Source organism: Cavenderia fasciculata (assembly GCF_000203815.1).
Source record: "Cavenderia fasciculata unplaced genomic scaffold Scf_EUAJFUG02HR96I-5, whole genome shotgun sequence".
Classification (NCBI taxonomy): domain Eukaryota; phylum Evosea; class Eumycetozoa; order Acytosteliales; family Cavenderiaceae; genus Cavenderia; species Cavenderia fasciculata.
In genome coordinates, this window is record NW_004457624.1 from 3,183,426 (window position 1) to 3,210,207 (window position 26,782).

The window sequence follows — 26,782 nt, forward strand, 5'->3', positions numbered from 1 at the left end:
ATGACTTTTTGATTGATTGGTTATCTATCTATTTATTATTTACATTTATTGTTTTTTAACCTTTTTTCTAGTGCTTTTACTTTGACTATCTTCTTCTACGATATATTCATCACCAATTTGAGGTTTTGGTTTTGGTCTTGTCATATTTCTTTCTTTTGGTAAACCAACCAATTTAGGAGGTTTAAAGGTTTTAAAGAGTGTGGGAATGGGTGTTTGTTTGAATTGTACGTCAAACTCTGATTTGAACTGCGTGGTAAAAGTGGCCGACGAAGAGGGATTGGTGGCGGCAATGTAAAAGGCGTGATCGTTGAGATAGGGATAGGCACCAACAGTGGCTTCGGTACGTTTGCAAGGTGGGATAAAATATTTAAAGTATTTGTGGTAGACTGTGAGAATGTCTGCTGCTGTGACCTTTTGGAACCGGGCCAATAGGTTAATGTCAGAGTCTAGTGAGGGTAGTCCCTTAAAGAGTGACATGTGAGCCTCGTAGATAACCTCGGATGGTGTTGTCTTTGTTGAATAAAAGTCATAGACTTCGGTAGAGACAGTGGTCTCGAGTTCATAGGGTGCTGCCAACTCGTTGATCTTGGCGGGCAACTCTATGAGGAACTTGTGGAAACACTCTAGTGCTTTGACCGGGTTGGTTGCATCGGTGATTGAGAAGCTGATAATCGACTTGGTCGTGTCGATGGTAAGGCTGTTGCCATAGGCATAGCCCTTGCTACGGATCTCTCCTTCCTTGGAATGGAAGAGATCGCATAGTAGTGCCGACGGCGCATAGTCGGCGTGTACGAGTTTAATTGGGAAATCAACCATCTGTGTCATGTTGTTGGTTTCGGAACTCTTAATCTCGACTTGATGAGCGACGGTGGTTGCGGGGATACGCACAGGGTGTCTTGCGAGTGGACTGAAAAACTCGATCTGTCCTGGAAGACGGTTGTCACCCGTATGCTCATAATAGCGACGCACGTCAGACAATGAACCAATGACTGCGTGTTGAGCGACCTGCTCCTTCCACACCTTTGTAAAGATGGTATTGATTGTTTCAAATGGCATTGATGGTGTGTATGCAATCTGCACAAACATCTTGTACGGGTTGGACAACATGTGTTGTTGGATACCAAGAATATTGGCAACGATCTGTGCCAACGGCTCTTCCTTGTCTTGTTTGAGTTGTGCTTTGAGATGTGTCAAGAAATGTTTTTGCTCATAGATTGAGATTTGTCCTTCATTGCTGTTTTTTGTGTCTCCAATCAGCTGATACGCCGAATACGACGTGCAAACAGACGAAGAGTCACGACTCGTCTCATTGAGTGACGTCAAGAGGTTATTAACAACACTGACCAACCTCTTCTTTGTAATATCCATGTTGAACAGACAGTTGGTCATCCAATGTACCAGTTTCTGTACGCCCTGTTCGGTTGGTTCGCATGTACCAACCACTCTAAACAACTCGGCGGTCCAACAACTAAACACACCACTTGAAAAGCCGCATCCACCTTCAAGCGAAACTGTCTCTCTTGAGATAAGCTCGCACACTTCCTTGTAATCGATACGCGTACCATCCTTTGTCACAATGTCTGTCTCAAACAACAAACTGTTGAATATAGTGAGATAAGGTCTGAGATGACCTGGCAATTCTTGCAAATAAAAGTATGTATAGATTTGAGGGAATCTAGTGTTGATGCCAACCTTTTGAATGGTCCAATCTTCTGAATATTCATAACCAACGGTCAATGGAATCATTGGAATATTTTTAATGGGTGGTATAGTGGCAGGCAACTTTGATCTAAACGACTCTGGGAATGATTTGTTACTTTCAATGCATGCTTTCAAGTATTCATCCTTTTGTTTGAGACCTTCTTCTTTGAGTTGTAAACATCTTTCAGCAAGACGATTCTTTGTCGATTCACCCATTTCAACGGCCAATTGACGATCTGGTACCATGATGGCTTCGACATGATGAGCATTTAAAATGTATCGATCCAACAAATCCACCCAAAAACTACGATCCACATCAACCAACTTGTCCAAACTTTCAAGCATATCAAATCTAGTTGAAATATCCTTTTTCGTTGCTCTTGCTTCCTCTACCGTCTTTGCATTGTGTGGTGGGAAACAAATATCACTCAAAAGTGTACCAAATACCATTCCCATTGGATCTTCTTCATATCCTTCATAAATCTTTACCTTTTCTCTATCAATTGCTTGATTCATCAATTCTTTTCCTAATCCATTCTCTTTTAATTCATTTAATAATTTAATTAATCTATTATAAATTATATTTGGTTCTCTAAACAAATAAAATAAAAAAAGAAAAGGGTTAATAAATAATTAAATTAATAATTAATAAATATTTTTAAAACTTACAAATAATTTTCTTTTTCTTCTTCTTTTTCTTTTTCTTTATCTTGACTAGTTTGTTTTTCTTCTGTTTCCATTTTAACATTATCTTTTTCTTTTTCTTCTTCTTTTCTTCTTCCTCATCTCCTTCTTCTTCATCTCCTTCTTCCTCATCTCCTTCTTCTTCTTCTTCTTCACCTTCTCCATCTTCATCATCTTCACTTTCAGTTTCAGATTCAGATTCCTTTTCTTTTTTAAAAGGAACACCAGAAAATTCTATAACCAATTTTGTAGATTTAACTTCTTGAACAAAGAATGAGATATTATTTGCAAGGGGAGAGGAGATGTGAACAAATTCTTGTGGAAGAGGGGATGAGGTATTTCCATTGAGGTATCGAGTGAGGACAGATAGAGCTGTAAGGGTATGAGTATCTTGAATATGGGGACCTCTCCAACCCATGGTGATGGATCCAACCGATTCATCGTCACTTGGGAATCGGATAGTTTGTACTTTTGAATCGACGAGTGGTGGGATTTCCTCCATCCATGGGAGATAGACGGGTGACTTGGCGTCGTGGAAAGGACTGCCAACCACTCCGACTATACCATCACCCATATCGACGTTGGCAAGTGCGTCCAACAATCGCTCAGTGTCTACACACCCCTGCACCACAATCGATATGTTTTCGGGATGATAGTAACGACCGTGATACTCGCGAATCTCGTCGTTTGTCAATTGCGCAATCTCGGGTGTCAACCCACCATAAGACCGCGAGTAATGACTACCCTCGTAGAGCATACCAATCAAACTCTGCTCGGTCAAATCCTCTGGTGTGTTTTCTCGAGCCTGCATCTCGCACATGACAACACCCTGCTCTGCACCGTGTCCGTCAATGTGATAAATCTCAGTCACAAAGTCCTCTTGTCGCAACATGGGTCTAAGCACAAACGACAACAACGTGGGCAGATACGAAATGACGCCATCCGGACCGACCGACTCGATCTGATAGCATGTATGATCTTCAGATGTGTATGCATTGGATGGTGCAGAATAGCACCGATACGCCATCACCTCGATAAAGTCTCTATATGGTACCACTCTTCCTCCCTCAAAGATTAAATGCTCCAACGTATGGGGCAATCCCTTGTCATTGGTTGCTTCTGTCGGTACTACAATTGCTGCATTTAATTTTGGTCCTGCACATTTATGTATTATTACTATCATCCTAGTAGAAATGATGAAAAAGAAAAAGAAAAGAGTGAATGTAAGTATCAATGTATGGTATAGTGTGGTTGTGTGTACGTGTCTAAATAGCATACCCGCTTTCATGTCTATATCTTTCTACTATATCACCATTCAAAGCGTATGGGATTGGGAATTGATCAATAAATTGAAACTTTTCATTTATCTTTTGTTTATCATCTTTACTATTGTTATTGTTTTTATTATTATTATTTATCATTCTAACTAGTTATATTTGATAAAGTAATAATGTAATGAATTGACGAAAAAATTAAGAAGTTCTTCTAATCGATAAATTAGATTAACGAACGAATAATTTATTTTCATTTTTTTGTTATTTTTTCCATCACAGTTTTTTTTGAGCAAAAAAGGAAAGGGTGGCATCAAAAAGAAATTAGACTTATAATTTTAGAGATTAAAATTGGTTTAAATAGAAATCATTCATTGATCAAAAATAATAGTACACTCATAATGCTTTTTCTTAGTAAAGTTTTAGAGTTATATTCTTTCGACCCCGTATATGATGCATTTCAGGATCATGATACATTCATGGTCAGAATGGAACTACCAGGTATTCCCAAATCAGAAGTAAACATTCAAATGATAGATGCCCGAACCATCACTATCAGCGGTGACAAGAAAGATTTCCTTAAATCCCCAAATCATACCTATCAACTCGTTTCACCTACACCAACTACTACAAATACTCCTACTATTACTACTACTACTCCTCCTAGAAAAACAAAATATGGTCCTTTTACCAAGACTATCTCTTTTGAATTAGATGTCCACCACTGGTGGTAGCACACTAGTATTAGGTATAATAAATATATTTATTATATTACCCGAAAAAGTCAATGCATCATTTGATGATGGTATTCTCGTCATCACTCTTCCAAAAAAAACTCCAAACACTTCTGCTCCTTTGAAGGTTTTTATTCAATAAAAATAAATAAATAAAATGTAGATAATTATTATATTATCTAGCTATGGAAATAAGTACATTACTCTAAATTAAAATAAAAAGAAAAAATACTTGGCTTAAAAAAAAAAGAACCGATCATAATATGATGATGACTTAAAATTTTAGAGATTAATATTTGGCTCTATAAAAGAAGCCTCGCTGCTGCATGCACTCGAGTTGAATGGAACCAGTTATTATCAATATTTAAATACAACAACAACAGAATGGGACTTATTGGGTTTCTACCACAATTCTCACCGTCATATGATGTGTTGTCTGGAGACACTTCATTCATTGTCAGTATGGAACTACCAGGTTCACCATCAGAATTAGATGTTCAAGTTGGAATGATTGATCGCCGAACACTAGTAATCCGTGGTACTAAAGAAGATTACAAACGTCCAAATGATTCTTATGTTAAGGTTCCACAAACATCGGTCGGCCATTCTCCGATACGATATGGTCACTTTAACCAAGTTATCACCTTTGACTCTGATATCTCTACAGAACTAGTCAATGCATCAAGGTGCGATGGTCATTTTATTGTTATTCTTCCTAAAAGATTCCTCCCAATACCTCCTCTTTAAAAAATATTAATAAAGAAAAGATAATGAGCTCATATTCAAATTCAAAAAATCGGCGCCAAAAATGACAGTTATTAAAATTTACAAGAACTGTTTTTTTTTGACAAGATATTCTCTGTGTAAGCTCTTGCTGCAGCGATGCTTCCTCCTTCCTCTCTATTCATTTTATTGTTTTCCTCTCTTCTTGTTCTTTAGATTATTATTATTATTACTTTTTTTACAACAACAAAGAGATTTAGATTTATTTACCAAATCAATCTTTTTTTTTATTATTTTATTTACTTGTTCAACTCAATCAACTTAAAATGGAATCATTCAATGTACCATCAGGATCAATAGAGGTTATTTTTGGCCCAATGTTTTCAGGCAAATCAACAGAATTACTACGTAGAATCAGAAGACAAACCATTGCCAACAAAAAGTGTCTAGTCATCAAGTACCAAGGCGACACTAGATACTCGGTCGAGAAAATGTCAACACACGACCATCAAATGTGGGCTGCCGTCCCATGTGACAAATTAGAAAATGTTCAACTTGATTGTCTTCAATTTGATGTCATCGGTGTTGATGAAGGTCAATTTGTAAGTCAAAACATAAATCTATTCTTTTTCCTATTTACTCATTTTATTTATTTATTTTTTAATTTCTTTTTAGTTCCCAGACATTGTATCATTTTGTGAAACTATGGCAAATCTTGGAAAGATTGTAATTGTAGCAGCTTTGGATGGTACTTTTCAACGTCGTCCATTTGGATCGGTTCTTGAATTGATCCCACTCGCCGAAAATGTCACCAAGTTGCATGCTGTCTGTATGATTTGCTATCAAGATGCAGCCTTTTCCAAACGTATGACTAGCAGTACCGAAGTACAACTCATTGGTGGTGCCGAATCCTACATTTCAGTCTGTCGAACATGCTATGCCAAATCTAGTATTGCAATGGCCAACCAACAACAAGGACAATCTACAAATTGTTTGACTTCTCCTCCAACTAGTCCAGTTCGTCAAACTGGTGTTTGTCGTTCTTAAAAGAAAAGAAAAGAAAGTAATTTTGTAAATAGTTTTTCCCCAACCCCAAGCCTGCCTGCCCCTGTACAAACAAAACATTGAGTAATAATAATAATACCCCCTATTAATAATAATAATAATAATAATAATAATAATAATAATAATAATAATAATAATATCTATAATAATAATAATAATATCTAAAATCACCATTTAATCATTTAAATATTCACCCTCACTCACCCCCTTATAATATATTCGCCAACCAAAACCAACCAAGAGATATCTCATCAATTTGATTTATCTCTAAAACTGTTTGAACTTCAAACAAACCAAAAGTTGATTATCGCAACTACTACCCCCGAACCCTAAACCCCCTAATAAATAATATAATATAATAATAATTATATTTTTTTATCATTACATCTTCATCTTTAACATTTTTAATACAAGTATATTCTCAGTACGGTTGGTTGGTCGTCTCTTCCCACATACTTTTTTGAAGTACGATCCGTCAGCTATAAAAAAAGTTCATTTTTAATTTTTTTTTTAATTATTTTTTTTCCCGACGAACTCTCTTGCTTCTCTCACCCTCATTAATTCATTTACTTGTATTATCTAATTTTGTTGTTATCGTTTTTTGATTCAAACTCTTAAAGATGTCTATGGTATGTAAACAAGTTTATAAACAACAATGTATACGTATATGTTCTTAACATATACTATACTCAACTCTACTTTGTACAATTATATTAATATAATCTTCTTCCCTCATATTATTTACTTTTTCTTTTTTTTTTTTAGAAAATCTACTCTTACCCACAAAACCCACGTGTTTACAAGGCCTTGATTGCTGCCAAGTATGTTGGTGTTGAAATTGAAGTCCCAGCCTTTGATTTCCAAAAGGACAGCAAGTCTGCTGAATTCTTAAAGGTCGCCCCACACGGTAAGGTACCAGTCATGGTCACCGAAAAGGGATCCATCTTTGAATCCAACTCGATTGCCCGTTACGTCGCTCGTCTCGGTGGTAAGATCTATGGATCTGACGCCTACGAAGCCTCCGTCATTGACCAATGGTTGGACTTTGCCACCAACGAAGTTGAAGCCTCTGCCGTCGCCTGGTTGTACCCAATCATGGGCTTTGTCAAGTTCAACCCAGAAGCCACCCAAAAGGCCAAGGAAAACGTCAAGCGTCTCCTCACCACCTTGGACAACCACCTCAAGACCTCCTCTTTCCTCGTTGGTCCACGTGTCTCCTTGGCTGATATCGTCGTCGCCTGTTCGCTCTCGACCTTCTACACCATGGTCTTTGACCCATCTTTCCGTTCACCATTTGTCAACGTCAACCGTTGGTTCACCACCTGCATCAACCAACCAAACTTCAAGTCCGTCATGGGAGAAGTCAAGTTTGCCACCGTCATGGCCGAAGCCAAGAAGGAGGAAAAGCCAAAGAAGGAAGCTGCCCCCAAGCCAGAGCCAAAGAAGGAGGCTCCAAAGAAGGAAGTCGTTGCCAAGAACGACGACGAAGAGGAAGATGAAGCTCCACGTAAGCAACACCCACTCTCCATCCTCCCACCATCCAAGTTCAACCTTGAAGAATGGAAGCGTATGTACTCCAACAATGAGACCCGTGCCGTCGCCCTCCCATGGTTCTGGCAAAACTTTGACTCTGAAGGTTTCTCTGTCTTCCTCTCTACCTACAAGTACAACGAGGAACTCGGTCAACTTTTCATGACCTCCAACTTGATCGGTGGTTTCTTCCAACGTCTCGAAACCCTCCACAAGTACGCTTTCTGCTCCATGTTGATTACTGGTGAAGATGACGGAAAGAAGGACCAAGAAATCTCTGGTGTCTGGATCTTCCGTGGTAAGGGTCTCCCAGCCGATCTCCTCGACTGTGATGACAACCTCGTCTACGACTGGAAGGAACTCGACGTCTCTGACGCCACCACCAAGACCCTCGTCGAAGATTACTTTGCTTGGGATGGTCTCCTCGGCGGTAAGAAGTTCCTCCAAGGTAAGCTTTACAAGTAAATTATTTAAAATAATAATAATAAATCAAATTAATTTTATTTTAAATTAAATAATTTAAAAGCAAGGATGTATTTTGTATTTTGTATTTGTATTTGGATTTATTTATTTATTTATTATTTGTTGGATTTGGATTCTTTTTAATTAGGTTTTTTAATTGTTCTAATTTTTTTAATCTTTTTTTGTTATTATTATTTGTTATTTTTGTTTTTGTTGCTTCATCTTTTGGTTGTTTAATATTTGTCGTTGTTGTTGGTAGAGTTGTTGGTTTGATACGTAATTTAAAACTTTTTATAATTGTATCTAGTTCGGCTATACCTTTATAAGTTTTACTACTTACCATTAAGATTGGATCTTGTACATGTCTATAATGTTTAATTTCATTGGCGACCAAAGTAAATCTTTTGGCAAGATCCAATTGTTCAGATAGATCAGTTTTGGTGAGAACTATTTGAGTATGAGTATGATTTTTGTCAAGGATATCCAATAGTTGACGATCACTATCTTTGAAACCATGTCTAGAGTCTATTAGGACAAATACACGTTTGAGACTCTTTCTACTGGTGAGATAGTTGACACTTAGTTGATTCCAAGTATCTGATTTCTCTTGTTTGGCAAATGCAAATCCATAACCTGGCAAATCGACCAATCGCAACGTCGACCCAAGTTCAAACCAATTGATCGATTGTGTCAATCCTGGTTTATCCGATGTCTTTGCCAATCCTCTCAATGTAATAGCATTAATTAAACTACTCTTTCCAACATTACTTCTACCAATAAATGCTACCTCTGGTGTATCTGATTCCGGTAATAATGAATCTTCCTTTTTTGCTGCTCCAATAAATTTAAATTTTGAATGAAAGTACTAAAAGAAAGAAATAAATATTAATATTAATATATTTATATATATATATATATATATTGTCATTGGTTTGTTTATATTTACATTGGGAATATCTTTTCTAGCTTCATCTCTAAGTACATCTAATTTAGTTTTACCTTGTTTTGGTTTATCAACTCTAACACGTCCCAATTTCTTTTGTTGAATCATTTCTAAAACCTTTGCATCATAGCCCGTATTTTTAAATTCTTTGTTTACTCCTATAGTAGTACTACCATTACTACTATCATTTTCTTTCTTTTCTCTTTGTTGTTGTTGTCTGATATGCCAATTTGATCTTGAAGATTCTTTAATGATATTTGTTTGTTTGTTACCAATCATTACTTTGAGTTTAGGGATCATACGATCATGTGATAGATCTGATTTTGGTAGTGATGACATGTCTGTCGATTCTCTTTCGGCCTTTCTCTCGTTCATTGTTTGTTTGTATCGTCTATGCTTTTCCAATTTTAGTTGTTTCTTGACTTTACTAATCATCGTTCTTTTATCAAATGATGATTGACAATAAGGGTTGATTGTCAACATACTGGTTGATGTCATTGCTTGCATTTGTTGTGTTAGTGTTGTTGTAATCGTATGATTAATAAACAATGGTTTGTTTGATATCAAGTATGAGTTGTTGCTGTATTGTCCATTGTTGTTGTTACTACTGCGACTTTTGTTGTCTATGATTGATGAAGATGATGAAAAGTACTTTGAACAAAGAGTTGATGTTGTATGTATGTTTATCTGACCAATACTAAATATTGATCGCAATGATGTTTTCATCATCTTTTGACTTCCTATATCTATCAATGCAATGAAAAGTAATATTTGATACTTACCGATTTGAACAAATTCGGGTGTAAAAAAACGAGAGATTCGCATTTAATTTAAAATACTTTTTAACAGTTTTAAAATTTGGGAAACATGAGAATTGTGTAATTCTATTGACTGTTTAACATGATGATAGAAACACATGTTCATGTATTGTATGTTCTTCCATTCAAAAATAGTTGGACAAAAAAAAAAAAAAAGAGAACTATAATGGGAAAAGGTTTCTTTCCCATTCAACCATTTTTTTAAAACCTATGAAACATCCATTTTTAGTATTGCTAGATAATTTGAGTTGATAAAGAATAAACTAGTAAAAATAAAAATTAGAATGTTTTGTCTTTGTATAGAAACTGATAGTTTATTAAAACAATAAAATTACTAGTAGGCTATTTTTTTTTCTTTCGTAAAGTCAAGGGAACTAATTCTACTTGATATGAATAGGGTCATCGAATGTCAGAATTAGAATTGCAGAGTTAGAGCACAACTAAAGTACCACCTAACCTAATATTTTATCTCAATGGTACTATGGAGGCGCTAAAAGGTCATTGAGTGTCTAGAGTACATTGAAAAGGAATGTTGTCTGTTTAAACTTGATCTCTATAAATAAATTTATATATATATACTTTTGAGGAGATATATATAAGTTGAACTTTTGATAGAAAATTCTAGAAATGAGAATATGGGATAAAAAAAGGTTAAAAGATGAACAAACCAACAAAGACAGTGGGGTAGATAGAGTAAATATTACAAAGAAAAAACAGAGTTTGTGGTCTTTTAAAGAACGAGAGATTTTTTCAACAAAAAAGACCAAAATTTTTTATGTCAAAAGACCAAGACCCCAAAAATCTTTCATTAAGCACCAATGGTTCAATGGTAGAATGGATCCCTGCCACGGATTCGATCCGAGTTCGATTCTCGGTTGGTGCACTTTTTTGTGTGTTATAAACACACCATTTTTTTTCGGCTGATCGTTTTTTAGGTATAATTCTTGTTCTCCACTCAATTCCCTATCGATTGAGCTAGGTTTCATTGATTTTCATTAGATCCATACAGAGAAAACATCAAATTATGTAAAATTGGAAAAAAAAACCAAAATTAAATCTTATCCAATTTAAAAAAATACTATAAATAAAACCCTTTTATTAAATTAACGGTTTAAAAAGTCCAAAAAAAAAAAAACAAAATTATATTATCATTTTAAAGATTGATTGAATTAAATAATATATTTATTTTTTGATTGAGAATTTTTTACAATTACTAAATAATTTCTATTTGGAATATTGGTTAATGATTCTAAAAGGTTGGTATCGGTAGTAGAATTGGATAAATGTAAATCTAAAAGAATGAGTGATTTGTTGAACGGCAATGATTGAGAGATCCATTCGACACTCTGTTTTTTGAATTGATGGGTAGAGTCACTAAATAAAATGGCAAGAGATTGTAAAGATTTACAGGTGGCAAGGGATGAAAAGAATCTTTGATCCAAATAATCAACCTCTGCCAAACTGAGATGTTTTAATGTTTGATTATTCTCAAACAGAGTGGCAAAACAATCGGTGAGTATTTTGTTTGGAGAGTACCTTGACTCATCACTGCCACTGCCACCACTACTACTACTAGTGTGATCACGAGTACAATATGATTTGAATTCAAGACGTGTCAATGTTTGATTGGTATGTAATAGTCTTGAAAATTCTATCAATGATGGATTGACAGTTTCCGTGTCGATCGTTTTAACAAACCCATAGTCACTTGTACCATGACGTGATCTTGCCACTGAATACTGTTGCATGGTCAAGTTGCAGTCAATCGAGACGGTTGGTGCAGACTCTTGAAACCAAGTGTGTACGGGTGCCTTTAGTCTGAGTGATAAAAGTGACTTTGATTGCAATGCAACGTTTATAAATTTGAATGGGACAGGAGTGCTAGTCACATCGAGGTCGGTGATACTATCTATTCTAAAAAGTCGGTCATATGACATACATGCATTACCAGATGTATAACAATTGACAGTTGTCGGTCTCACATTCTCTACAATCTGAAAGTATCTCTGATCATCAAAAGAATGGTGAAACAATAACTCCACAATCTCCAATTCGTCTTTATCATAATTATGATTGAATTGATCTATTTCTTGTTGATATAACCAAATTAAACCTTTAAATTTGATCTTCTTATTGATGCCGCCTTGTTTCAATAGAGATATGATAGCTTTGATATCATAGGATTGTGATGCGTTACTGAATTGTATGCATACGAGTGATGTCATGTGATTCAACAACTTTAGTACCGATTCGATGTTTGTTTCATCGATATTATTGTTTGTGATTTGAAGTGTTTGTATACTTTCAAGTGAGAGAAACGAATGTGGTGATGAGAGATGGCTGTTCATTCCACCGATGGTAATCAGAGATACTGTACGAGAAGCCATCGTAGAAAGTACACTAAACCAATGTTTAGAGACTAGAAACAATGGAGCTACACTACTCCTCGACAATGTACGTGATGCAGAGATACAATAGGTATCCTCATGAGATAATTGTACTTTGGTTCTTGTATCATTCAAACCAAAATGAGGATTAAATTTAAATAATATAATCGATTGTATATATAAAGGTAATTGATTCATTTAAAATTATAAAATATGTATGAATAGCATGTTAAACTAATGATCATCAAAATATTTTTAATATTTTTCTTTGTATTTTTTTTTTTTAAATTTCTAAATGCCATTCATCTATTTCCCAAAAATCATCTAGATCCCAATTAGTAATACCGGCATGACCCCTGTTTGAACATGTTTGTTTGATAGATTGAGGGATATTTTGGCTAATCTTTAAACAGGATTGCAGCTGACAGTCTTTAAACTCTTTGGCAAGACCACCAAAATGGTTCTCTATCATAGATGGATGAAAATTCTAAATATTCACAGCTATCTGGAATAAATCCAGGTACTAAAGATTCATCAAATTGACAACCTTTAAATAAATAATGGAAAAAATAAACATTAAATATTAATTAATTTGAATTAATTTAGATTTACTTACCCAATCTAATATGAGTAACTCCATTTGGAATATCATTTGAATGGAATTTAATTTTTGATGTATCAGAATTTTGATAGTCAAAATATTTTGTCGATGGTGGAATACATGATTTGAGTGCGAATTCATATTCACCATAAATACCAAAATACTTTATACTCTTTGGGTATAGTGTTGCATCGAGTTGGTCTTTGAGTCCAATGATAAATAGTGTGGAAATACTATCTGCTGGCAAGTTTGAATAATTTGGTGGATCAGTATCAACCAGCCCCAAGGTAGTCACAGAAGATGTGATAGCCCCTTTTTCAACCTCAAAATAGCCATCTAAAAAAAGAGTAGTGACCGATAAGGGAATGGATCCTGCCAAGAGTGTTGTTGGTTCTAGATGGCAAGAGGCATAGAGGCACTGGACAGATAAAGGAATACACATAGGTGAGTTTTTATAGAGATTTACTTTGAGGTACTTTACACTCGATGGAATAGTGTATCCAGGCTCGATCTTGCAATTATTCAGATCCAAATAGGTGATGGTATTTGGTAAAGTACCAAAATGAATATCTATTACTTTGTCGTCCCGATTTACTTTGGTATGATGATGATAGTAAACATCACAGACTTTTTTTATGGTGAGACAATTGAGTTGTTTGAGTTTAAAGAGATAGGGATGTACCAAAAAGGCTTCTATAAAAAGTTTCTTTATATTGGGTGGTAAAAGATCATCAATATTAGAGTTTGATTTCCCAATCACTCCATTTGAGATATCTAGTACCTCTAATGTTTCTGGGAATAGTTGTTTGTAAATCTCTTGTCGGTCACTTGTTTTTGACTCTAGATAGAGGTGAGTTGTAAAAGGTGGGATTGATCCAACCTCGATCAGTCCATAAACTATAATCTTTGTAAAGTGATCTGGTATCAATCCAGCAGGCAGTATTGGTAGATTATCATTGAAAATGTTATAATTCAGTACTTTACAATGGTGATTGATTAAACCATCTTGATTCTCTTTGAAATAATCTCGACCCTCAACATCCCTGATAGATACTCGATGGAATCGTTTTGGTATTTGATTGATCCTCCCATCATTCTTGTAAGATGTTATTGTATTAATTGAGGGTAGTCTTGGGAATACTACACTATCCTTCCATTGCATTGCATCTTTACAAGTCATTAACAATCTCATTACTCTTTGATTATAATCTTCAAGATGCATTATTGATATCATTGATATTCTAAATAATGAATTTTGAACTAGTTACATGTATAAACACAACACACAATAATATTATGATAATCATTTAGTAGCTTTATCTAGTTTCAATTAATTAATTATCTTACAATAATGATTTGATGTTGTTGTTGTTGTTGTTGTTTTTGTAGAGTATAAAGTATTTGAATCTTTTTTCTCTTTAGTCTTGTATTATTATAATCTCCTTCTAAGGGTAGTATTAATGATTGGTTGCAATTTCTTGTTTGTCTTGTCAAAGTTTGATGTTTGTTCTCACCGACCATCTCCCTCTCCCTCTCATTCTTCTTGATCTGTTCGTCAATCTCTATCTCTTTAATAGTCTCCTTTACAGTGTCGAGACGATCCATGTCAACGATGAGATACAAGAAGCAATGTATAATATGGTTGTCCAACTTGTGCATTTCTTTGCTATAGTCCTCCCTACAGAGAGGACATCTTGACCCAATCTGATAGGTTGGTCTAGTTTGTCTTTCTTCCATTACACCCCCTGTAATGGTTTGTTAATTGTTACGAGATAGTATTCGAGCGCTTTCTCGAGTGATAGTAACAAACCTGTTAACAAAAGATATAAAGAATAATGTAATTTTTGTCAAATTAAATTAATTTAAAAGAGATTATAAAAAGTTTTATTAAATTTAACAATAGCAAATAACAGATGATTTATAAATAATTCTAAATTTAAAATCTATCAACTATAAATTCATACATTGATTCCAACTCTTGAACAAGATTTTCTATTTGTTGTTTGAGTTGGTTGATTTCCTTTGAGTAGTTGTCTTGAAGTTCTCTATTTTCAAGTTGGAGTTTGCTGGTGGTTTTTGATCTATCCTTTCTAAGTGCATCCAATTCTTGATAGAGTGTTTCGATACGTTTTGTGTAGTTGTCTTTAAGTTCTCTATTTTCTAGTTGGAGTTTGGCGGTGGTTTGTGATCTTTCTTTCAATTCTTGATAGAGTGTGTCGATACGTTTTGTGTAGTAGTTACGAAGCTCTCTATTTTCGAGTTGGAGTTTGGTGTTGGTTTGTGATCTATCTTTCAATTCTTGATTTGATGTTTTGATATGTTGTGTGTAGTCGACATGAAATTCTCTATTTTCGAGTTGGAGTTTATTGTTGGTTTGTGATCTATCCCTTGTAAGAGTATTCAATTGGTTTAGTGTTTCGATACAATCCGACTTGGTTCCAACTCTTGAATGAGATAGCTATCGTATTGCGGTTCTCTACATTGGTTGTTTATGGGTCCGCTTCGTTCTGAGGTATTCGTTTCCCCTCTTAAGTAGGACTTGAGAAAACCTTGTACCGTATTAATTTTGAACATTTTCGGCCTTATTATTTGTATTCCTATTTTATGGAACTTTTCTTTTATAACTTTCACAAGGAGATAAAACTTAAAAATTTAGTGAGTACCAGCACACCCCCCTTTTCTACTGAATCATCATTCTTATTCTTCCTACCTCTTGTGTGCATTGGAAAAACAATTCTTTAGATGCGAGCAAATGTAGAAATATCTTCCTTTGTTGGGGTTTTCGTGTCTCCTCATTTTTATACGACAACTACATCTTAAAAGAAGAGAGAGAGAAAAAGATAACTAGAGATATCCTGATTGCAATGAAAACAGTTAATAGGAGTTTACATTTATTACTGTTGGGTATTGCCATCATCGGTTTGATGATCAATGTAGATGTACTAGTAGTACAAGCACAGTTTCACGTAGATATATTAGTCAAACCTCAAGAGATATATGGGTCTCCATGGTTTGATGGTGCTAGTCAGACGTGTACCTCGTACTACAATGCTCAATCTATCGGAGCTAACCAATATGGTGGTCTGACGTCACCAATCGACATCAATGTTACAGCTTCATCACTATCATGTACATCGGTTCAACAAGTACCTACACAACTATCACGATGTGATTTCCAACTGCGCTTTGATTATCCCGCAACAGACCCACCTCAAAAAACATACACCATCACATTTATAGCTGAATCTACTGGTTTATTATCTTATTATGATATACCTTTAATTTGTTCAAGTATGAAAGAAAAAAAGAAAAAAGAAAAAAAGATAATACATAATATTAATTAATTATTCATTTATTTATTTATTTATTCCTCTTTTAGAACCAAATTATATAATACCAACATTATTAAATGCATATTCAAATTTATCATCGATTGTTGTTAATTTTAAAGGTGATAGTTATAGTCGTACACCTATGGGTGCGATCTATATGATGACACCATACATTGTGACGGTTGATAATAGTGAATGTTATGCATTTGCTGGAAACTGGCCTAGTAATGTGACAAAGGGATCGAATCGATACGACACGTCTACCTATACCTTTGTATTGTCGGTATTGGTCGATCCGAATCGTGTATGTGACTTTTCAATGGCACCAAAAGTGACTGTAACCAACTCGTTTGCTCCAACCACTATTACAAACACTTTTACACTACCAATCATTAAATCGGGTGCCACTAGAACTTTATTGTTTTCTAGTCGTACTCTTGTCAGCCCGTCTTCCCAACCATTCAACAACTTTGTAACACAATCGACCAATCTTGTCACACTGCTATCTGGAGCAACAGGATCACAAATATTTGCTTGTACAGACCCCACTCAAAGATATCCAGTCAATTCGTACAACCTCTTTTCATTCCCAGTCTTGGGACACCCACTCAAGATGGGACAACCCTCCACCTATCTCACAGTCGATCCAATTCTAGATGTCCATGGAACACTCACCAGTTCATTGACTATTATATCGTCCAATGTATTTCCAAACATTAGCATCGTTCCCTACACGTTGGCTTTTGCCCCTGTCATTCCCTCCCAAAACTCTGGAACCGTTACTAAAAATAGTGTTAGCCCATTTGGAAAGTGGACGTTGGCATTTCCCGTCGCCACTGACTATACTGGACTAGGATTCATGATCACAACAAATACTGCTGAAAGATGTTTCTATCGTGTTGTACCATCCATACCCTATGGAATCATCAATGGTACTCGCAAAGAGGCAGATTGGATGATCAACATCTACCTTCCAAACAGTTATTTCACAAGTTCAGAGAATATTTTGGCTTCCTTTATTGGTAGATCAACCACTTCATTTAGTATTTCAAATGGTGCAGTTTCTATTGCTTCTCCAAGTATGTAAGTAAAAAAAAAAAACAGATCTTATTTATTTATTTATTTATGTTTATTTAATTATTTATTTTTATTTTTAAAGTGATAATTGATAATACAGCACCAATTGTATCATCAATACAAATTCAACCAATATCAAGTAATAGATTAATGGTTACTGTTAAAGCAATAGATGGTGGAGGATCAGGTTTATTGAGAATTATTTGTGGTTTGGTAGTTACTGCGGCACGTCCTCTAGTGGCAGTTGACTTGACAGAATCAAATTTGATTTCTGGAAGCATTTACGATGGAACTTGGCAAGGATATTTGGACCTCGATAATGTTGAGGGTCTAGAATCCAAACTATCCAATTTAAAATGTAGTGCAATCGATCAAGCACTCAACCAGGCACTTTATTTTGCTGGTAACTTTTTTCCACTAGAAGCAAACCTTTCATTCTCTCGTTTTGACATACCAACAAACATTGACATGATTTGGTTGGCCGAGGATTTTACCTACTTTCAATTTAAATACCAAACAGTCGACGTTACAAACGTAAACATCAACAACACACTTTGGTTCAATGTTCAAGTCAAACCAGGCGTCTCACTTGCCAATATCCGACCGGTACTAAAAATCAAATGTTTTAGAACTCTTCGATCCATTCAAGAATTGTCGTTTGAAGGATTGTGGAATCCAAATGCTCAACTATTCCAAATCGATTTCACCATTCCAATGAATATCTATCAAGGTGATTTACAATATAGTATTAAAAGTTTCCCCGATATTGATTTTACTAGTTTACTTTCAAAGTTTCCTCAAAATGCAAGCATTTATGTTATTTCAAGTTGTAAGTTAAAAAAAACAAAAAAACAAAAACAAACAAATAATATTTAATATAATATTTATTAATTTTTAATTATTTTTCTTAGATGGAGATTTATATCCACCAATGATAACAGATTTAAAGACAGATTTCATTCAAGATAATAATAATGATTTAACTGCTAAATGGACATTTACAATTACAGATCAACCAAATGGATTGGATTATGCGATTATAAATATTACTTCAGATATGGATTACAGGGTCAGATCATTTACGATTCGACCACAAGATGCAGTATCGGGAGACGCATACTCTGGAGTCTATACAATTAGTTTTATCACACAATGTGTCAACGAAGTTTTTACATTGAGCTGGGCACTGACCAAAGACAGATCATTCAACTATGGCATTTCACCGTCATTGGATGATTCAATCCTCAATTATAATACTCATGCCGTCAACCTCAACTATATTAATCCATTAGAGGGAATCGATCCATCAAATCTCACCAGGAAATCAGCGTGTGGGGATCATGGTGGTCAAGGCATGACTCCACCAACCATTCCTATGATTCGATTATCCTTTAGTCAATTTTATCCAGGTCGTCCATCCCTCAATTACTTTCTCAATTTTACGGTAACAAGTGTAGATGGAGTGTCACCAGAACACCCTCCATTTGTCTATATCCAAAGTCTGCATGGTTACCATCTCAAAATACCAACTGTAGGTGCGCCTATTACAAACACCGAATGGATTTACAACGCAACATTTAAAATGCCATTTGGGTTTGGTCACAAAATGTCGTCCGATGCCGACTACCCATTTATAGTGTCAGTGTATGGCGCTACCAGTATCTACAAGATTTCGAGTGGTTTCACTTCGCCAGTAAACATCCCTCGTAACATGTCTGTACAAGAGACAACCGTCATGCCATCATACTATCCATCAAAGGTCTATTCAAACGGTGGACATAATCTTACTATTTATGTGGTTGCTGGTATTTCAGGTGGAGTGATGAGTGGAGAGTGTAAACATGGAGCACAAGTATTAAAGTCAACGAGTGTGACTCCCACATCTATCACATTCCAACTAGTTCCACCTTTTACTCCATTACCATCAACCATCACCTGTTATGCATTAATTATGGGTGTACAAACCAATTCCATCACTATTCCAGTCATAACACCTGTTTATACTTTACCGTCAGACAGTCAAGGAGGTGGAGGTGGAAATGGAAATACTACCAACCAATGTTACCAAACTGGATGCTCTGGTAATGGTGATTGTACTAGTAACGGTTGTATTTGCAGTCTTGGCTATTCTGGCACCACATGTGAAAAACAAACCATCACAGTTCCAACAAACATCTCACAAACCGCACCAGAAACCATCAGTCAAGAAGACCAAAAACTAAAGAGTATCATTTCAATTGCAGGTGTCAGAGAATTGGATATTAATGGTGCAGTTATCAATGAATTTATGTTTACTTCTAATAAGAGTTGGACATGGACCAATAATACTAGTACAACTCAACCAAATGGCAGTCCATTAATGTATACTAGTTTTGGAAACAATTCAAATATCAACGTATACAATACAACCATTTCAACGGATAGAAAAACCTCTCTCACCGTCGTCATTGAACAATTTAATGATTTTGGTATTGTTGGATTTGCCAATCAAAATCTGACAATGCAACCTGGCACTGTTAAATATTTTATTGGTATGGATAGTTATGAATTTGAAAGTACTCTAAATACACTTCAACTCTTGGTTTCAATTAATGTTGAATCTCTCAACCAAGATAATGATTGTGGTGGTACTTTAATCGACTATGGTACCAATTCGCAAGACCAACAATCAAATAGTAATGTATTGAATTGGATTAAATTCAAGGTAGATGATCGTACACTCTATGGTAGATTTATCAATACTGGTATTGTTGATTATCGTATCATTCAAGTTTCAAATGTACTATTACCACAACAACAACAAGGAAATGATAATTCTACAAGTGCTCTTATAGCTTTAAATATTCCAAATTATTCAAATCAAATTTATTTGGATCCTGATTTCTCTTATTTAATTGATACAAGAGACGAATGTGGAGGTGGCGGTGGATTGAAAACTGCACAAATTATTGGTATTGCTATTGGATGTGCTGCAGCTTTACTCATTGCTACTTTAGCAGTTGTTTATATTGTTAAAAGAAAATATTCCATTAGATTTGATAATGGTAAAATTAAAATGGTTACTGTTGGTTAAATCAAACAAAAAAAAAAGAAGAACATTACATGTACAATATAAATAAATAAATAAATAAAATTATATTTATTATTTAATATTTAATATATTTAATATTTAATATTTAATATTTAATTACTATTACTGCTACTGCTACTGCTACCACCATTACCTGTAATACTATTAATATTATTATTATTATTAATAATATTTGAAATATTTCCATTACAACATTGTGATGGACCAACAATACTTTTGTTTGAATCCGATTCATCATCTTTGTTGTTGACAGCAGTGATATTACTACGATCGATGATATCTTGAATAACCTTTCTAGAGGTACGTTTTAGAGGATAGAAATAATCAAATGTGTCACCTTGGTATTTCCACTCCTCCTTGCCGACTGTGCAACAGTCACGAATCTTTAGTCTTGTTTCAATGTTACTCCAACCTTCGTCGATGGCTACGTCTGTCCATTTCTTCATCTCACCTTTGGTCTCTGGATCCAACAATGGGATAGAGGCTGGGTTTCGTGGCCAAGCCTTGTCATCATACTCGGTGTTGAAAACAACGATGGCACGAAACACAAACCATAGACCATAGGTAGGATGTACACTCCACATGACATCACGGTCATAATGTGCAATACCAGCAAAATGACCGGCTGTTTGGATGTGAACGTATCTTCCACTGGCCACTGAATTCCAATCGTATCGAATATCATACTTTAGCTTTGACAATGCAACCTCTTTATTCGCTCCAACGACACGTTCGATTGTTTCCTGACAGAAAAGGTTCATTGGATCTTTTGGCAAATCACCAAACTTTGTATAATAGTCTGTGACAAACGTCACAAAATGATCCCAAAAATATTTGTTACATCCAATAATCAATCCCAATGCATCTGGAATTCCATAATTCTCTACTTTAAATTTACATATATTATTATAATCGCTTACCTAAAAAAAAAAAAAAGAAATTAAATAATTAAATAAATAAATAAATCAATATTAAGTATACTTATATGTATTGGTTTAAACATACTTTAAAAGGTTCAACCAAATGAAATCCTTGACTTTTAAAATCATTTTGAAGTGATCTAATTAATGTATCCATTCTCTTTCTCTCTCTTTATCTATCTTATTATTATTATTACTTTGTTGTTGTATTATTACTTGTTTTATTATGAGGTAGTGTAGTAATCTTATTTTCACTTGTTATTATTATTACTATTATTAGTGTTGTTATTACTTAATATTTATTATTTGTTATACTAACTACCACTTATTATCAATCTATATGTAAAAGGGGATGGTCTACCATTGAATGCAACTATAACAAAATCACAACAACACTCTTGAATCGATAGATATCACCTCCTCTCTTTTCTTCTCTATTAACTGTTGTTTGAATATCTCTTGTTGAATATACGCACTCTCTCTATATTTATATCTCTATTATGCTCTACTCTCTCTAATTAATCTGTCTTTATCTCAGTTCGTGAATAATGCAATGCAATCCAATGCCACGAGAAACAACACCATCCCCCCCCCCCTTCAATTTATTTTTAAATAATTTTATTCGTTTGCTTCGTCTACACGAATATTCGTAATCTTGGGAAAAGCACAGTCCCTCCTGATCGATGACTCATCACTATCCTCTTGTGTCTAACTTCATTATTTTTTATGTTCAAAGATAACTTTCAAAAAAGAAGAAGAAGTAAAATAATAATAACTATTGTTGTGATGATGAGTGTGCAATTGGATAAAATTCTATTCTATCTCTCTCTGGTTATTCTCTGTTCTCTGTTCTTTACAAACAAAAAAAAGGTTATTATTCTATTTCTAATTCTAACTTATTAAAGATTGATAGGTGGGAAAGTAGAAGTTGGTAGATTGCAATCTACAAACTTGATGAATTGCATCGAGCAAAGGAGACACCCTTTCTTTTTTAGAAGGAGAATGTTGCTCTAAATCGGTCGTCTGGTTCCCGTCGAGTAAAAAAGATGATTCTCGACAACCGCATTCTACGGTCAAAAATATAATCGATCTTTCGACCACTAACTCCACTTTGCAGTATAAATTGAAACGGTTGAATCATTCGTTTTATTCATTTTTGTACCAAACACACAACACAACATACATATTCATATCTATCATATCATAATATTGTTTAATTTAAAAATGTCAACATTAAATCAAGCAAATAAATCAACAACATTATTCACATTACCAAAGACATATAGAGGACCGGGATATGTATCACATGAATACTTGGAGAGTAAAAAGGAGGTGCCATTGCTCTTCCAACCACTCAAGATCAAGAGTGTAGAGTTAAAGAATAGATTGGTGGTTGCACCGATGTGCATGTACAGTTCAAAGGATGGATTCATGGATGACTTTCATTTGATCCATTACAGTTCATACGCTCAAGGTGGTGCATCGATGGTTGTCACTGAAGCTACCGCTGTCAACCCAGAAGGAAGAATCTCATTTGCCGATGCTGGCCTCTGGAAGGACGAACAAATCCCAGGTTTCAAACGTGTAGTTGATTCTATTCATTCATATAATTCTGTATGTTTATAAACAAACAAGAGAGAGAGATAGAATATGTGACATGTTCATTGACTAACCTCTTTCTTTTACTTTATTTTCAATCGTTTAGTTGGCATGTATTCAATTGGCACATGCTGGAAGAAAGGCATCAAGTGTACCACCATTTTTGGAGAATGCCCGTGCTTCAGTACCGGCTGATCACGAGAATGGATGGATTCCAGTAGCACCATCACCCATCAGATGGACAGACCTAAACACTGTACCAAAGGAAATGACAGAGGATGATATCTTGCATGCCGTCAATTCTTTTAGAGATGCTGCTGCCAGAGCTTTGGAAGCTGGTTTTGATATGATTGAAATCCACGGTGCTCACGGTTACTTGATCACATCATTCCTATCGCCAACATCCAATCTCCGAACTGACAGCTATGGTGGTAGTTTTGAGAACCGTTGTCGTTTCCTCTTTGAAATTATCGCTGCTATTCGTACTGTTTGGCCGACCGAGAAGCCACTATCGGTACGTCTCTCTGCCGAAGAATGGGTTGAAGATGGATGGACCATTGACGACACTGTCAAGATTTGTCAACGTTTCCAAGACATGGATGTCGATATTTTCGATTGCTCAAGTGGTGGTAACTCGCTCAAGCAAAAGATCAACGTCTATCCAGGCTACCAAATCCCACTCGCACACAAGGTCAAGCAACAAACCACTCAACTAGTCATTGCAGCCGTCGGTCTCATCAACACTGGCTCTGAAATGGAAAGTACTTTACAACAAGGTCGTGCTGACCTTATTTTCAACGCTCGTGGATTCCTTCGTAATCCTCATTTTGCCTATGACCTCGCCGAACAATTAAATGTAAAGATTGATTATAACGTACATTATGAAAGAGGTAGATTCCGTAATACTGCCTATTAAAATACTTAATAATTAATAATTAATAAATACTATTTAAAATTGTAAATCTAAAAGTATTTGATTGTTTTTCTGTGTTTTGGTTTTTGTTATATTCTTTTTTTTTTTTATTATACATAGTTTTTGTGTGTTTGTTTTGTTTTGTTTTGTTTTGTGTATGATTGATTAATTGTTAAAAGAGAGAAAAAAAGGGTTCTATTTAAAAAAAAGATTGGAAAATATTTCATCTAACAATCCTTTTGTTTTTCATTCTTTTTTTTTTTTTTGTTGTTTAAAACAAATGAGTAATAAATAAATAATATTCTATTCTATCTATTCTATTCTATGTAATAATTTAATTTAATCATTCTACAATCCTTTGATTGATCATCTATCCAAATTTGATGATAAAGAAAAAAAAAAAAATGGTTGTTGTTCCTGCTGGTTGGTTATTTTGGTTGTTTTGTTATTTTTACATTATGATTATTTAGAAGAAGAAGAGTTGTTTGTAGAAGTTGTTGTGGTCGTCGTCGTCGTATGCTGGTCACCTCCTACTCCAACTCCATCATTACTTTGAGGAGAATCATCTAGAGGAGAATTATTTTGGGGTGGTAGTGGACCGGCACTATTACTAGGTCTGCTTCTTGGAATGGCAATGGTAAGATTACCAAGTGAGTGGGTGACTTGTGAGATGGACGCCGAACTTTGGTGATGAATGTGGATAGAAGGATGATGGTGGTTGTTGAGTAATGGTGACTGACTAGTAGGTTGAGGTAGATCGATTTGAGCAATAAGTGTTCTAAATGGATTATTGCTATTATTATTCATAGAAAATACATTGTCATTATTTATGGTTGATGTTGATGATGGTGATGAAGATAAAGATGAAGATGAAGAAGATAAAGATGGATCTAAACAAGATAAAGAATTACTGTTGGATTGATTATTATTATTATTATTATTATTTACATTGATGGTTTCTGTTGTGGTGTCGGTGTTGGTTGAAATGGTAGTTGTTTGTTGTTGTTGTTCCAAAAAGGTTGGCGTTGAGATATTACTACCATTTTCAATACTACTAGTAGATGATGATGATGATGATGATTGTGAAGATGAAGTAGAAGGATCATTCAAATGGATTGGTAGAGTTGCAGTAGGTTGAATTAAATGAGCTGATGTTTGTAATAATGAAGTTGGTTGTTGTTGTTGTTGTCCATTACCATTATTATTATTATTATTATTAATATTATTATTATTATTATTATTACCAATATGATTATTATTATTATTTAAATGAATGATTGAAATTGAATGATGAAGTGGTTTCCTACTTTCAATACCTTTCTTTTGTAATCCATTTGAGAATTGTTGAAAGTCTTCTATCAACTTTCTTCTCTTAAATTCTTCAAAATGTTTTCTTTTGGCCAATAAATCTTGTTCCATCTCTTTAACTTCTTCCTTTTTAAACAAAAATGCTCTCACTATATAAACAAACAATATTAATCATCCATTCATTCCTATTATTTATCTATATATATTTACATTTGATCATTTGTTGAACTTTTACATCCTGAGCCAAATCGGCAGGAGTTTTACCAAAGTTATTCTTTCTAGTGCAATCGGCACCATGCTTGAGAAGTAGTTTGCATGCATCGATACGACCATAGATGGCAGCATAATGGAGCGGACAAAAGCCCTCGAGATCACTCTCGTTGACATCGCACGACTCTTCTTCAATGAGCTTTCGCACCTTTTCGTATTTGTAGTCGAGCGAGCTCCACATGGCAAAACAAAGTGGGATGACACGCTGACATGTGATACGATTGACTAGTTGCACGTCTCTGTATCGGTCTTCGGGATACGACGTTATCGGGAACGGAGATGAAGGTGGTAAATTTGATATTTTAGATGTATAATCAGAGAATAGGTTCTCTTTTAACGGAGTTGGTATCTGATCGCACAAACCCTTAATCTCTTCATTCTCCAAGTTTTGTAATATATAATCAAAACAATAATCTAAAAGTGTACCAATTTCTTTTGGTTGTGGTGGTGGAGAAGGTGGTTGATTAGTTGTTGTAGTTGTTGTAGTTGTAGTAGGAGTTGTTATTTCTTCAACAGCTGGTATATTATTATTACTATTACTATTATCAACTGTAGTTGTAGCAGCAGCAGCAGCAGTTGTACTACTAGTAGTAAAAGTAGTTATAGCATTCATCATTTCCAATTGTAATTGTTCTTGTAAAACATCGGTGATATCGGTGTCTTCGTCACCTTCTATTGGTGGTGGACTGCCATTGCCTTGTACATTACTACTATTACTACTGTTACTCTGCTGTTGTTGTTGTTGTTCTTGTAGTTGAGACATATATATATATATATATATTTATATTATTCTATATTATTCTATATTATTCTAACTTTGTAATCCAACGAACAACGACGAACTGATGCACCAGTTGCTTTTTAAAGTTGTTTGCTTTCAAATCAAATGAAAAGATGATCACTTGACAAAGTTTAATAGGTTGATGGTTTATTTGTTTACTCTATACTAAATGACAGAGTGAGTGAGAGAGAGTAGCGAAAGATTATTATTATTTATAAATATTGTCTTTTGTGTGGGGTAGAGCAAAAGATAAAAAAAAAAACTTTTTTTGTTTGTTTGTCTGTCCAAACCCTCACACCCTTTATTATGATAATTGTGATCAACGATCATTGATTCAAAAAATACTGTATTACTATTACTATTTTATTTGTTTGTTTTATTTGTTTGTTTTATTTATTTATTTCTTTCTTTGTTGTTTGTTCCACTTGATCAAGCCAATCAATCCATCTGCAACCTTGTCACTAATAAACTAGCAACAATAGAGAGAGATAGAGAAAGAGAGAGACAGAGAAATGTAAAATAAATCAAGACGAGATAACAAAGAAAAGAAAAGAAGAAATATTTGATGTAGT

The 26,782-nt window shown here is 34.7% G+C and overlaps 15 protein-coding genes and 1 non-coding gene across 16 annotated transcripts; 7 read left to right on the plus strand and 9 right to left on the minus strand.

Annotated features, from left to right (window-relative positions):
• Window positions 1-45: 45 nt before the first annotated feature.
• On the minus strand, window positions 46-3,142 carry DFA_12269 (uncharacterized protein; the record flags this gene model as incomplete). The annotated part of the gene is made up of 2 exons (XM_004353851.1): window positions 46-2,293; window positions 2,448-3,142. The coding sequence occupies 2 exons, from the start codon at window positions 3,140-3,142 to the stop codon at window positions 46-48; spliced, it is 2,943 nt and encodes a 980-aa protein (XP_004353903.1).
• A 408-nt stretch (window positions 3,143-3,550) lies between these two features.
• On the plus strand, window positions 3,551-4,599 carry DFA_12270 (uncharacterized protein; the record flags this gene model as incomplete). The annotated part of the gene is made up of 3 exons (XM_004353852.1): window positions 3,551-3,608; window positions 4,077-4,337; window positions 4,574-4,599. The coding sequence occupies 3 exons, from the start codon at window positions 3,551-3,553 to the stop codon at window positions 4,597-4,599; spliced, it is 345 nt and encodes a 114-aa protein (XP_004353904.1).
• Window positions 4,600-4,774: 175 nt separating this feature from the next.
• DFA_12271 (uncharacterized protein) lies at window positions 4,775-5,137 on the plus strand (the record flags this gene model as incomplete). Its single annotated transcript, XM_004353853.1, has 1 exon — window positions 4,775-5,137. The coding sequence occupies one exon, from the start codon at window positions 4,775-4,777 to the stop codon at window positions 5,135-5,137; it is 363 nt and encodes a 120-aa protein (XP_004353905.1).
• Window positions 5,138-5,439: 302 nt separating this feature from the next.
• On the plus strand, window positions 5,440-6,160 carry DFA_12272 (uncharacterized protein; the record flags this gene model as incomplete). Its single annotated transcript, XM_004353854.1, has 2 exons — window positions 5,440-5,715; window positions 5,789-6,160. The coding sequence occupies 2 exons, from the start codon at window positions 5,440-5,442 to the stop codon at window positions 6,158-6,160; spliced, it is 648 nt and encodes a 215-aa protein (XP_004353906.1).
• A 638-nt stretch (window positions 6,161-6,798) lies between these two features.
• On the plus strand, window positions 6,799-8,173 carry efa1G (glutathione S-transferase domain-containing protein; the record flags this gene model as incomplete). The annotated part of the gene is made up of 2 exons (XM_004353855.1): window positions 6,799-6,807; window positions 6,944-8,173. The coding sequence occupies 2 exons, from the start codon at window positions 6,799-6,801 to the stop codon at window positions 8,171-8,173; spliced, it is 1,239 nt and encodes a 412-aa protein (XP_004353907.1).
• A 106-nt stretch (window positions 8,174-8,279) lies between these two features.
• On the minus strand, window positions 8,280-9,938 carry DFA_12274 (Putative GTP-binding protein; the record flags this gene model as incomplete). The annotated part of the gene is made up of 2 exons (XM_004353856.1): window positions 8,280-9,035; window positions 9,117-9,938. 2 exons carry the CDS (start codon window positions 9,936-9,938, stop codon window positions 8,280-8,282), a joined length of 1,578 nt encoding a protein of 525 aa, XP_004353908.1.
• A 533-nt stretch (window positions 9,939-10,471) lies between these two features.
• Window positions 10,472-12,516, minus strand: DFA_12275 (uncharacterized protein; the record flags this gene model as incomplete). Its single annotated transcript, XM_004353857.1, has 3 exons — window positions 10,472-10,484; window positions 10,511-10,536; window positions 11,140-12,516. 3 exons carry the CDS (start codon window positions 12,514-12,516, stop codon window positions 10,472-10,474), a joined length of 1,416 nt encoding a protein of 471 aa, XP_004353909.1.
• On the plus strand, window positions 10,744-10,814 carry DFA_12276. The gene has a single exon. It is a non-coding gene; the product is annotated as a tRNA-Gly (tRNA).
• Window positions 12,517-12,749: 233 nt separating the features above from the next.
• DFA_12277 (uncharacterized protein) lies at window positions 12,750-14,141 on the minus strand (the record flags this gene model as incomplete). Its single annotated transcript, XM_004353858.1, has 3 exons — window positions 12,750-12,865; window positions 12,935-13,337; window positions 13,515-14,141. The coding sequence occupies 3 exons, from the start codon at window positions 14,139-14,141 to the stop codon at window positions 12,750-12,752; spliced, it is 1,146 nt and encodes a 381-aa protein (XP_004353910.1).
• Window positions 14,142-14,257: 116 nt separating this feature from the next.
• On the minus strand, window positions 14,258-14,656 carry DFA_12278 (uncharacterized protein; the record flags this gene model as incomplete). The annotated part of the gene is made up of 1 exon (XM_004353859.1): window positions 14,258-14,656. The coding sequence occupies one exon, from the start codon at window positions 14,654-14,656 to the stop codon at window positions 14,258-14,260; it is 399 nt and encodes a 132-aa protein (XP_004353911.1).
• A 199-nt stretch (window positions 14,657-14,855) lies between these two features.
• DFA_12279 (uncharacterized protein) lies at window positions 14,856-15,715 on the minus strand (the record flags this gene model as incomplete). The annotated part of the gene is made up of 2 exons (XM_004353860.1): window positions 14,856-15,363; window positions 15,630-15,715. 2 exons carry the CDS (start codon window positions 15,713-15,715, stop codon window positions 14,856-14,858), a joined length of 594 nt encoding a protein of 197 aa, XP_004353912.1.
• Window positions 15,716-15,783: 68 nt separating this feature from the next.
• Window positions 15,784-20,401, plus strand: DFA_12280 (uncharacterized protein; the record flags this gene model as incomplete). Its single annotated transcript, XM_004353861.1, has 4 exons — window positions 15,784-16,210; window positions 16,299-17,330; window positions 17,411-18,157; window positions 18,240-20,401. 4 exons carry the CDS (start codon window positions 15,784-15,786, stop codon window positions 20,399-20,401), a joined length of 4,368 nt encoding a protein of 1,455 aa, XP_004353913.1.
• Window positions 20,402-20,511: 110 nt separating this feature from the next.
• On the minus strand, window positions 20,512-21,496 carry DFA_12281 (uncharacterized protein; the record flags this gene model as incomplete). The annotated part of the gene is made up of 2 exons (XM_004353862.1): window positions 20,512-21,339; window positions 21,425-21,496. The coding sequence occupies 2 exons, from the start codon at window positions 21,494-21,496 to the stop codon at window positions 20,512-20,514; spliced, it is 900 nt and encodes a 299-aa protein (XP_004353914.1).
• A 461-nt stretch (window positions 21,497-21,957) lies between these two features.
• On the minus strand, window positions 21,958-22,493 carry DFA_12282 (uncharacterized protein; the record flags this gene model as incomplete). Its single annotated transcript, XM_004353863.1, has 3 exons — window positions 21,958-22,047; window positions 22,291-22,406; window positions 22,445-22,493. The coding sequence occupies 3 exons, from the start codon at window positions 22,491-22,493 to the stop codon at window positions 21,958-21,960; spliced, it is 255 nt and encodes an 84-aa protein (XP_004353915.1).
• A 70-nt stretch (window positions 22,494-22,563) lies between these two features.
• Window positions 22,564-23,854, plus strand: DFA_12283 (NADH:flavin oxidoreductase/NADH oxidase domain-containing protein; the record flags this gene model as incomplete). Its single annotated transcript, XM_004353865.1, has 2 exons — window positions 22,564-22,953; window positions 23,045-23,854. The coding sequence occupies 2 exons, from the start codon at window positions 22,564-22,566 to the stop codon at window positions 23,852-23,854; spliced, it is 1,200 nt and encodes a 399-aa protein (XP_004353917.1).
• Window positions 23,855-24,313: 459 nt separating this feature from the next.
• DFA_12284 (uncharacterized protein) lies at window positions 24,314-26,192 on the minus strand (the record flags this gene model as incomplete). The annotated part of the gene is made up of 2 exons (XM_004353867.1): window positions 24,314-25,308; window positions 25,370-26,192. 2 exons carry the CDS (start codon window positions 26,190-26,192, stop codon window positions 24,314-24,316), a joined length of 1,818 nt encoding a protein of 605 aa, XP_004353919.1.
• Between the last annotated feature and the right edge of the window lie 590 nt (window positions 26,193-26,782).